General features: G+C 34.8%; 1 protein-coding gene across 3 annotated transcripts in view; it reads right to left on the bottom strand.

The window, feature by feature from the left end:
* COL12A1 (collagen type XII alpha 1 chain) overlaps nucleotides 1–12,430 on the bottom strand; it is a 111,620-nt gene that overhangs the window by 93,965 nt on the left and 5,225 nt on the right. For 2 of the 3 annotated variants that reach the window (XM_070418228.1, XM_070418226.1), the window contains exons 3-8: nucleotides 7,554–7,670; nucleotides 5,425–5,568; nucleotides 4,905–4,964; nucleotides 2,142–2,405; nucleotides 1,801–1,965; nucleotides 964–1,137 (exon numbers count right to left, since the gene is read on the bottom strand). The exons of the other annotated variant lie outside the window; for it this stretch is intronic. In XM_070418228.1, the coding sequence (XP_070274329.1) occupies nucleotides 964–1,137; nucleotides 1,801–1,965; nucleotides 2,142–2,405; nucleotides 4,905–4,964; nucleotides 5,425–5,568; nucleotides 7,554–7,670 (924 nt within the window). The remainder of the gene's footprint in view (nucleotides 1–963; nucleotides 1,138–1,800; nucleotides 1,966–2,141; nucleotides 2,406–4,904; nucleotides 4,965–5,424; nucleotides 5,569–7,553; nucleotides 7,671–12,430) is intronic. 3 annotated transcript variants of the gene reach the window in all.

Here is a 12,430-nt window from a genome sequence, read left to right as displayed (position 1 = left end):
CCAAAATACTTGGGGTTTGGAGATTAAAGAGTTTATGTAATTGAAGATGTAGCTATTTAGAACTTATCTTTAATCACTTGTCAATTCTCAGGCAAAGAGGAGAACAATCATGGAACTTGTGACTTTTTAATGCCCAAAAGGATGTTTATGAAATGTCTTCTCTTTCTCCCATATATTCAGAAGCAATAGCTTATAAAAATGGGAAAATTTTCCAGATATGGAAGGATCAAATTGACTGATTTTGAAATATTCTTAAAGCTTTGAAAACATGATACAGAGCATGATGATGGAAAACCCATTTCCTTCACCATTTAATAGAAACAGTGTTGCTATTAGTTTAAGATGCAGAATGCTAAAATTAATGTCTCCCCAGACTGTCAATGTTTAAATCAGAGTGTGAGATAATTAAAGCAAGTACCTGAATAGCATAATTATGTACACTCAACATGAAAAAAATGGTCTTAAAGAAAAAGAGCAAATCAAACGTCTAAAAATATCTATACTATATTTTTATTGATTTCAGAGAAGAAGGAAGAGGGAGAGATAGAAACATCACTGATGAGAGAGAATCATTGATCATCTTCCTTCTGCACACCCCACACTGGGGATTGAGCCTGCAACCTGGGCATGTGCCCTGACTGGGAATCGAACTGTGACCTCCTGGTTCAGAGGTCAACGCTCAACCACTTACTAGTAGCCACACCAACCGGGCTAACAATATTTTTAAGAACTTTACAATGATAGAAACATTTTATCACTTAATGTTCCACTGAGGGTAAAAATACAGTGCAAATGATATCAACAAGTTGAGTAACTAAAAAACAATACAAGTGGAGTACACAGTTAGAGAATCACTGGAGGATATGGTTGAGTAAATGTGTCTCCTCCTTGATACTGTAAAGCTATAAATGCTATCAAATAATGAAAAAGGCTAACACATAGAACACTCAGCAGTCCACTCACCTTCTTCTCCACTAATCAATTCACCAAGTTGTTCATCAACACCTGAGCACACCTGGGAGATGATCTCGTTCTGAATATCCACAATAGCATCAAAGTTGGCCACGTTGAAAACGTGGTTTAGTGAAGGTGTGGAGGCAATTTGTTTGAGTTCTTTTGCATCTGCAGCTTTAATGCCTTAAAAACGACATGAAAAGGCTATGGTGAAAAGGGAAATGTGCTGAATTGGGGAAGATCTGTGTCTTCTCAGTCTTGCACAAGTGAAGGCATTTTTAAATCTTTATTCAGTGATAAACCAGGATTGCTTTGCTTTGTAACGAATGTGCTACTGTTCAAATGACAGAGACATTTTATAATTTCACATCCAGTGGCCAAAGATGAAAAAACGAATGCTTAGCAAAGCAGAGTGGGCCCTCATCCCAGTCATGCCATCATTTGTCCCTGCCATCTGCAAAGATAATACTTTTTTCTTCCAGACTCCTGAATGAGCTGGATGGAACCCTCTAAATTCTTCAAGGATTACATAATACAGGAAACATAAAAAACACTTAATGATCATACAAGGAGGATCTTTATGGGGGTCATTGGCTCAGCATTCTTTGAAAAGTAGAGCGCTGGCAATGAGCGTGAATACCACCTCACCTGATGCATATGGTCAGGGAGTTGGGTGAGAGAGAAATAGACAAGCCAAATTTTTACTCAAAAATTATGTGGCTTGATACTACATTATAAAATGCAATAACATTTTTACAGCATCCTTCCCTGAGGAGTCAAGCCTTCATCTTCCTAAGCATTAGGTATTGAAAAGTTCCAAAATGAAAATAACCAAACTTGGCCTACCCAAAGAGAAAACTTCCACCCCGATGCTGCGGAGCTCTCTGGCTGGAACTTCCACTTCATCCTGGGATTTGCCGTCCGTAATAATGATTGCCACTTTAGGAAAGCCAACTCTTGCTCCAGCAGATTCCGTGAAAGTATTTTTAATTAGATAATCAATGGCATCCCCTGAAATGAAAGACAATGCTATATTTACTCATCCTGCTCTATACAATTCTGCCCAAGTCAAAAACTATGTGATTGATTTAAAAACTATTTAATACATGATAATTGTGCAATGCTTCATTTCTTTCCCAAACAGGTCTTTCATTTATTTTCAACAATAACAACATTCATAAACATACCTGTCATTGTGTTGCCACCTTTGTATGGGATTTTTTTAATTGCAGCAAGAAGCTCATCCCTTTGGTAGTACTGGTTTAAGTTAAATTCAGTCCTGGTATCAGTGCTGTACTGAATGACTCCAACCCTTGTCTTCTCTTCCCCAATGTCAAAAGCAGACACGAGAGCAGCAATAAAGTCTAAAATGTACTTGAAATTATTTCTTCCCACACTCCATGAGCCATCCACAAGGAACACTAAATCAGTCCAGGCACTGACAGAGCATTCTGAAATACATTTGAGATAATTTTAAGTGATGCATTATTAAATCTATCCATCATAAAAGAAATACAAACTAACTTTGCAAAAATGTTGGCTCCTCAAATCATTTTGTTCATTAGGACATATTCACATTAGTCTTCACCCACAACTGACATGCATAAGAGAATATAAAATGTTATTAGAAGCATTTTCAGTGCCTTCATAAAGATGCATTTATGGAACTATATTTCTTTAAATTGCTAAATAAGAAATGCAAGAACAGATAAACAGATAGATTACCTACTCTCCATGAGCATGTGACTCTAGTATTTATGCTATAAACCTATCTATTTTTATAGACTATGTCCTTACTTCTCTTTTCTCCAAGTAAAAATTATACAAAACATCTGGGAGATATAAAAAAAGAAATGTAAGCAGTGTCTTTACTCCTTGGTGTTTAGCAATAAATAAATACAAAACAATTGCTGTACCATTCAAGCAAATGCAGTTGAGTTGAAGAAATGAGCAAATCTTTTAACATTCTCCTGCATTTTACAATATAATTGTCTAAAGTTTGCAGTGGGTTTGTCTGGAGGGTTCATAAACTCTAACAGGAGTAAAAACAAGCATAAATATGATGCAAGATAGCCGTAATATCTTGTTGTCCTAATTATCAATGTATTTGAATTTGATAACTAAAATCTACTTTTACTAAACAAAGACGAGGAAGAATTTTTATTCAAAAGCAAAAATGCACGTGGTATCTTTAAATTACTGAAATGCTTTTACAACTCTCTGGTCAAGGGAACAGGTTGGTTTTCATGAAAATCTGTATTCACAAAGCAACACTGGGTGAATTTTCTGAAGATGTTTTTGTACTTGCAGTCACTACGTGTATATATATATATATATATATATATATATATATATAATTGATTTCAGAGAGGAAGGAAGAGGGAGAGAGAGATAGAAACATCAGTGATGAGAGAATCATTGATAGGCTGCCTCCTGCATGCCCCCTACTGGGGATCGAGCCCACAACCTAGGCATGTGCCCTTGACTGGAATCGAACCTGGGACCCTTCAGTCCGCAGGCTGACACTCTATCCACTGAGCCAAACCAGCTAGGGCTGATGGATGATTTAAAAAAGGGTTTGCCTTGGAAGAGGAGGAAAATACAAATTGTATGCCCAAATAATTTTTGCACACTATATAATAAGCCAATTTAAGTCTATTGAAAAGTCAATATTTGGCAGAATGCTTTCATTTAAAATAAATATGATGGTTCAGGGGAAATATTAGCATTGTAACTACATACTTCATTTCAGTTTATTAGACATCAGAAAGAATAATAAACAGTGATCTAGAACAAAAAATTCCAGATAAAGGAGACGTGTTCGTAATCTTTTTTATTGTCTCCTGGGTCATAAGTCCAACTTTTACAAGGTAGCAAAATTAGAAATCCAAGAAACCCCTTAAGGGTCCATCCCACTAAGTCAGACAAAGTAGTATAAAACAAACGAAGGCTAGAACCTGCAAAACCTAGACTAAATAATATTGCTTTCATTTTATTACAAACGCTCCAACTTACCAGTGATGTCTTACAGAGATTCTGTAAAGGCTACAACTGCCATCAACTAAAGTCATGTAAGTACCCTGGACATGAGCATAACATATACACAGACCTGGAAATACATTTTCATGGCAATAGAACTGCTTTAAACACTATGGGGTCATCTCCCTTCTGTTCCAGCCTTATATTTCTCATATATCCCTACGCTGCCACCTATTTCTATCCATTTATCTTTGAGATAATGAATTAAGTCCAGTGATGAGGTTTGTTTCTCACCTACTGCCAAAATCATGCAGGAAAATTTGGACACACACAAATTCAAAACACCCCCAGTAAAAAGAATCTAATATAATAAAAGGCTAATATGCAAATCGACTGAACAGCAGAGCGACGGGTCACTATGATGCACACTGACCACCAGGGGACAGATTCTCAACACAGGAGCTGCCCTTTGGTGATCAGTGCGCTCCCACAGGGGGAGCACCGCTCAGCCAACTCACCACTAGCGAGCGTTGGTGGCGGGAGCCTCTCCTGCCTCTGCTGCAGGCAGGTAGTAAGGAGCGAGGGGTCCTGGACTGTGAGAGCCTAAGCTGGAAGGCAGACATCCCCCAAGGGGTCCAGGATGGCAAGAGGGTGCAGGCCAGGCTGAGGGACCCCCCCCCAACACCACACACACACACACACACACACACACACACACACACACACAGTGCACAAATGTCATGCACCAGGCCTCTAGTATTTAATAAATGAAGTGAAAATTTGGCTAGAAAGTCAAAACATATATTTTAACTACTTAGTCATATATTACTATTATATTGTCTAGACTTCTAAATAAAGCTTATAGAAAATAATATAGAAAGATCAGACTATGTATATAATTGAAACATCTCTTTCATATTACATTTATGACTTCTACAAATCCAAGCAAAAATATTAGAGGAAATACTTACTTTGTATCTCTGTTTTTCCAGGTTTCTTCTCCCCTGGCTTCATAGGACCACCTGTTTGAACTGAGTCAAAAACCTGATTATTAGAAAAGGAAATGAACCCATACAAATACTTCCTAAAAGTAAAATACATACATTGTCTTTCACCCTTCTCTTTCAAATGAATGGTCCATGCCGAGCTGGTCATAGAATACAGCCAAATAAGTATTTCTGTGCAACTAAATCATTTTTAGTGAGCATTAGATATATTTCAAAAAGACACTAACTTTGTTGCTTGGCAAACTTTGATGTTTTTAATAGTTTTCATTCATAACATTCCTAATGATTCCAGAAACCAAGCTTATAAATCAAGAATGAGTTATTAGTATCCACTAATAACTAGGATCATAAAAATGACTATTCTAGGAAGAATAGTTAATACTGATATTAATTAACTCTTCATGGTTACAGGATAAATGTGAAAGTGGGAGAAACCTTCTGCCAAAATATTAAAAGAATAAAAGTACTTTATATGTGTGCTTACTTGTTAGTTGACCTATAACTGGTACACTTTCTTCTACTTCATCATATGAAGTGATTGTCACCACATACTCTATTTCAGGTATTAGATCTGATAATAAAGTTTCAGTGGTATCAGCTGCAAGGGTAAATTCTTTAGTTGGCCCATCTGGAAATATAGAAAGGAATATATGAATGCAACAAAACATTTTTACATATAACACAATATAATGTAATTCCCAGATATACTCAAAATCTGAAAAATTCAATATAGATTACTTTTCAGAACATCCAAACATTATGTTTTACTGTTCTTCAAAACCAAAACTTTGAATTCTAGAAACTCAGTAAATAGGCTTGTTACAAGCATATCCAATATTTGTTTGAGGACTTAAGGAGTCCTCTAGATTAAAGATAGTCCAGAACAGCAAACCAAAAATCTCTTATTATTTTGGAAGACTAATGATAGATAACGAAGTTTTTTATAAAATGAGATATAAAGTAGGAAATAATTTAATATTAAAGTATGCATTGGAGGAGAGCAGAGGAAGCAAAAAAAAAAAGCGGGGGATGAAAATCGGCTCCTGGAAAACAAACCCCACAGGCTAAAATTAACCTCTACTGGGAAACAATTAGTGTGGAAGCAATGCATCCTCCATACTCAAAAGGGTGCATACCTTACTGGGTAACCACGCCTCTGAATTCACTAGGTAGCAAACGCTTCAAGGCACAGTATGCATAGTGTTTATTTACATATTAACTATTTTTATACTTCCTTTTAGATCAGCGGTTCTCAACCTGGGGGTCGAATGACCCTTTCACAGGGGTCGCCTAAGACCATCAGAAAACACATATATAATTACATATTGTTTTTGTGATTAATCACTATGCTTTAATTATGTTCAATTTGTAACAATGAAATTGGGGGTCACCACAACATGAGGAACTGTATTAAAGGGTCTCGGCATTAGGAAGGTTGAGAACCACTGTTCTAGATTATGTTAAATTTCAAATCAATCAGGAAATACAGTAGTTCCAAAGGGCTAAGTGCCCATAAAGGTTTTTAAATTATGTTAAAATTTCATCAAAACATAAATAATCAAAAAAGGTAACAGATGTAATAGAACTCTGAAAAGTGCTCTTGGTTTACAGAACCAACCAGGGCCCTCACGGAACCGGAAGACAGCAGGGCTCTGCTGTGTTGGGGGTCCCAGTACCAGCTTGGGGAATTTAGGAGTCAGTGATTTACAACATCTGGAAACAGAATGGATACCTTTTCAACTGCTTTTCTGTTTTGGAATGAATGAATTCATTGACTACAAATATATATGGGGAGAAAAGATTCAAAGAAAAAGTAAATTCTTGCCCCCTTTTTTAAGTTCTCAGATCATATCAAAAAAGTTTCCCAATTCCCTGATAAATCAGCATTTAAAATTCTTGGTATTTTTTAAAGCCATAAATAAGCACAGCTCTGATAAGTTATGTTGACATCATCCATCTCTACTGTCAGTCTATTAAGACTTGATCCTACCACTTGGATGGTGTTAGTGGAAATGGTGATTTTTCCCATTTAATGTTAGAACTAAAAGTTAATCAGCAGAGATTGGTTCCCCACAGTTGGACATTATCATGAACACTAAATATAATTCTTGAGAAACAAAGCCATTTTTTTTAGACACTTAGCCTGGGATCTATAGAATCCACATAAAGTAAATTCTTATCTTTTGTCATAGTAGCTCACCATTATCCCAGAATAACAAAATTCCCTGAGTACTGAAGTGCGTAGGACATGGGGTAAGGTATAGCAACTCACTTTATCAGTTGATACTTTACATGTTGAATATTAACTAATTCAAGAAGAATGTTAAGAAGTGAAAACTCTACTTTATAAAATCAAAGATGACCAGCAATATTCTGATCAGGTTAAAAAACAAAGTCCCTTTTTAATAACAACAGCTTAGCATAGCAAACCATGTTAATGAAGCTCAACACTATAAAAATATAACAGTGAGTACTAGACTGAGCCCACCAAGTATTTGGTGACATTGGCTAAACCTATCAGGTTTTCTAAATCACAGATTCTTCATAATAAAATGAAAAGAGGGGAAAAGACTGGATTCTATTATCTTTAATGTTCCTGATAATAAAACTTACCTGTTGTAGGATCCACTGTTATTCTATAACCCACAATTGGATCGGCTGGTCTTGCCCATGACATATGAACAGTATTTTCATCTATTATTTTAAAATTCAAGTCTGAAGGTGGGTCAACTGCAAAAGAGAGAGTGCCTATCAGTTACATTTTCCAATTTCAAAAAATGGTCAATTTAATTAATAAGAATTGTGTTGAGCAAAGCTTACTAAATTGTCTTTGCATAAATTTGTTTCCAACAAATATAAAAGATATCTTGTTGGATAAGAATAAAATTAAAAGCCGACAAGATATGACAAAACATCAGAGAGTATACATATTACAGAAGACAGCACAAAACACTTTTGATTCTTGAGTTGCTAGGTCATCCAAGAATGGCCAGCAAAATCAAGCATACTAGAAACATATTTGGATACAAGTACATACAAGTACAATGAGATCACATATAATAACCACATGTGCAAACAATTCACATAACAATTAAAAGAATTTCAATACATGCTGAGTGCAATTTGAATAAGCATGCCATACCACAACCTGCTCACAACCATAGAAGTTCATTTAGAACATTGACGCAATACTTTTTTTTCCATAATGTGGAAAAGAATCAATGATATTTTTGGTTCATTCTCTGCATCCAAGTCTTGCTATTGATTTTTGTTTGACACATCTCAGTCTGTGGCAGAGATGAAACTGTATTTTAATGAAAAGATGGAATCATGGGAAATTTAGCACTGTTATGTTTCACAAGGAAATATACATCTAATGTATATTCAGACAAACAAATATTCAAATAGTAATGAGATGTTAATAATGTATAAATATATAAAGAATGATAAATAGATGTTTATAAAAGGAATATTCTGCCCGTTTACACCAATTTGCTGTATGTTTCCAAGGTGTAAACCAACACTGTTCTTTTCCTTTGCAGCAGGCGTACTCCATACTAGAAATGGCATTTTAAATTAAAATGCCAGTATGGTCTTCTACAAAACAATGGTTAATTATGAAAAGACAACATCAATGTATATTTACAGACATTTATTTACAGAACTTAAAGAAAACAGTGAAGAAGGATCAGCAATCTGGAGACATGACTGCGCATAAAAACTTGGAGAAGTCAATGAAAGGAATAATCGAAAAGTACAGAAAGAGTTTACATACAAAACTGTACAGCATCATGCATGTGTCAATGAAATGTTGACTGGTTTTTAGTTTCCCACAATGAACAAAAGCCTCCATGTACAATAGTCATTACACAAAGACGTTTCAGAAATATTTTATAATGATATTCTCTCTGCAATGTTCATGCCTCATCATGCAGCATTGTACTGACTCACTGTCAGTGCATGGTCAATGCATTACAAACTATTACTCTTGAAGCAGATTCACAAAGTAAGAAGACTTTCAGCCATACTCTTCTTAAAGTATTTAAGTCTGAACTTATTCCTGTGAGTCAGAATTTTTGAGAGATTAAAATCTCTTTGTAGGTTTTCACAGAGGTCAATTGAAATACAGCAGTAGCTTTGAGACATGAGTCATAGAATTTAACTGGGGTTAGCAATTTATGTAATATTAATACGTTTTAATGGAAATAAGATAAAGTAAGCAAACGTTTGCTTTAATAAACTGCTGCTTACAACTGTAGGAGATGGCTTTTTGTTTTTATTGGATACACTAGTAATGGAACGAATGTTATTTTCTTACTATCCATACACAGGCAGTGAGATTAGACTATTAATCTACATGCATAGTTTAATTATCCAACATTCTGCTGTCTGTTACCGTATTGCGAGGTTCAGCTGCCATCGTCACTTAGTATAACAAGCATGCAACAAATGTTAATAGGACAATAGCTATTAAGAATATCATTATAAAATATTGTTCCAGTAGCAATGGCTCAGGACAAATTTAATGCAAAGGCAGACACAACTGGCCTGAGCATGCTTTAAAAAAAAATCAGTACATGGAAAAACAGTACCACCAACCTTGTAGGGAAATTGACCTGAAGCGGCAGACATTAGGTTAAAACTGCTGAAGGGCAGCAGCGGCCCACCTTGTTGCTTTCCAAATGACCAGGATTCCAGAAAAACTGAAAAATTGACTGTTGGGAAAAGTCTTTAACATTTCAGAGGAATTTAAGGTGTTCAAAGAAACCCAGATGTGGTACTTAGGAATCAAAAGTAAGAAAGAAAGGCCAACCAGCATGTGTACAAAGACAGCCCACCCCATTTTTCCTCTTGCCACTTTTATCACATATAAAACCTTTCAGGATTGCCATGCTATGTATACATTTTGGGTTTGTTTTCTTTATAAAAAAAAAAAAAGATAACTTAATTCAATGTAAAATGTATTTTCATTCATATTTTTACATAAAATATTTTCTTTTACATAAAAATAATTCACAACTGCCCTTGTATTGTCACAAGCAGCATCTTGTGTTCCCTGGAACACTTTATTAATTGTCTCTTTTTCTTCTCATAACAACCCAGCATGGCAGGCCTTATTATCCCAGTTTCATAGATCAGTCAGTGAAATTGAGGGGTTAACACAGCTAATGAGCAGCAAAACTTTGATCCCATGATCTGACTCAGCACATATAATTTTCTTCCATACTGAGTTAAATGTAAAGAATAAGAAATATTTGAGTAAAAGATTAACTTTAAAAAACAATATTTAAACATAATTAACTATTAATATATATATATATATATATATATATTTTATAAAAACCATTTTTGATGCCTATTCAATAATAAATAAAGATACTCAGATATTTCCAAATTCTTTACACACTTGTTCAAGCAATTTTAAAACTAAAATGTCTATCTTGATATATAATTCTTTAAAAATAATGTTTTTAATGATGGCACCTAAAAGGCAGAAACATCCAAGAATTTACCAACTGTGCAGAGGTGGATGGATGGATGAATGGAAAAATGAACAGGTGAATGGGGAATAGCCCAAGTTTTGGCAAGTATATCAAATGTGCTGAATATAAAGAAAAACTGAGAAAACACTACAAATAATAATCTTGATAAACTAGTAAGAATTTTAATCTAATCTTTGTGATAATAACACTGAAAATGATGCTAAAGTTCTCTAATGGTAAAGAACTTTAGAAATGTGCAAAGAATGATTTTGCTATATTCAATAGACATTCATTTAAATTTGCCATCCAAAGTTAGTATAAATTTAATAATTTTTGTCATGATATAGTTAACTTCATTTGTGTTTCTAAAATAACCATTTGAAAAATTAATATTTCAGATAAGTAATGAATCATTTGTACACATTACTTAATGTGTTCCCTCGTTAAACTAGCTAGGTTGACCAAGAAGCACACTATGGGCAAACTAGCGCTAAATCAGGGCTAGAAGACCTGGGTCTTGTCTTCCTAAGTAACTATGTTAATTGGCTAAATTATTCAGCCTCTGTGTCCTCATTTTTTCACGTGGTAGAGGAGAGAATTAGAATAGATGATCTATGAGTTCTCTAGTTAGAAATTTCTGATACAAGTTTGACACAGAATTATATAAATATACATATTAATTAGCCTCTTCATCTAAACACAAGATAATTAAAGCTTATGGCCTCAACTCACTAATGAATTGGTAATATCAAATTGTTCATTATATATTACTAGAGGCCCAGTGCACGAATTCGTGCAGGGCCAGCCGGGGGGAGGGGGCCTCAGGCAGTTGGTGGGCCGGCCCCACCCCCTGGTGGAACTCTTGGTCGAACTCCCAGTCGAGGGGACAATTTGCATATTAGCCTTTTATTATATAGGATAATTCTAGGTCATGCAAAGTACTGGCCAAGTGACAAGGTTAATAAAGTCTATGCTGTGTCTAAAAATTACAAATACTAAAGGCCAAAAAATCACTTTCACCCTTGTTTTTATAGGAAAAACTACTGTATTATGAAAAATAAAGTTCCTTGTATAAGTAGGTAGAAGGAAAACAAGATAAAGGTGAGACCACTTATACAAAAGGAGAAATGCAAAAAGCGAATGCCAAATCTTTTAAATAATTATAAAAAAAAAGGCATTGGGCTTTCAACATATAAAAAATTAAGTAAGTAGAAATTGGTTGGTAAATAGTAGAAATACAAAAATATACGTATGGCTTGCAAAAGGGAAAGAAAAGTAACTATGGCTACTTTAAACTAAAATTAAAATGACATAGCAGGAAACAGGGGTGCAAGTTAAAATTTTGAAATGTCCCCAACAGAAATATTTCAAAGAAATTCTGTTCCTAGCCCATTGTCCCCAGAAAGGTTTTGGCCACAAATTTTGTTAGCCTTTCACAGGCTCCTGGGACCATTAGTTGGTCATTAGCACAGAAGCTGTGTCGTCCAGAACAGGAGCCACCTGCCACACGTGGCTCTCAAGCACTTGAAATGTGGCCAGTCCAAAATGAAATGCACTGTAAGCTTAGAATACACACTCAACATCAAAGACTAAGTACACAAAAGGTAAAATATTTTACTAGTGGTTTCTATATTGATTATATGTTGAAATGATCATGTGATATTATTAGGATACATAAAGTTATGTTAAACATATTATAAAAATTAGTAACTCCTGTTTCTCCTTTTTTAATGTGACAACCAGAAAACTGTAAGTTACATATGTGGCTTGCATTTGTGGCTCTCAATATATTTCTATTTAACAATTCCAAACTAGAGGATAAAGAAAAAAAGAATCCTATTAAAATATAATTATTAAATGCTGATGTCAGGGGGTGAGAGACAAGAAAAGACACAGCTTAAGATAGAAAAGGAAAAAGCTGTACCATGTGGAAATAAATACAAATTAAAAAGACAAAAATGTGCGAAATGTGAAAATAATCAGTAAAAGATAATAAAATGTTCTTTT

The sequence above is a fragment of the Myotis yumanensis genome, unplaced genomic scaffold (genome assembly GCF_028538775.1).
Source record: "Myotis yumanensis isolate MYYU_CA2020_CCGP unplaced genomic scaffold, mMyoYum1.0.hap1 SCAF_6, whole genome shotgun sequence".
Lineage (NCBI taxonomy): Eukaryota > Metazoa > Chordata > Mammalia > Chiroptera > Vespertilionidae > Myotis > Myotis yumanensis.
This window is presented reverse-complemented; position numbering and strand designations above follow the sequence as displayed.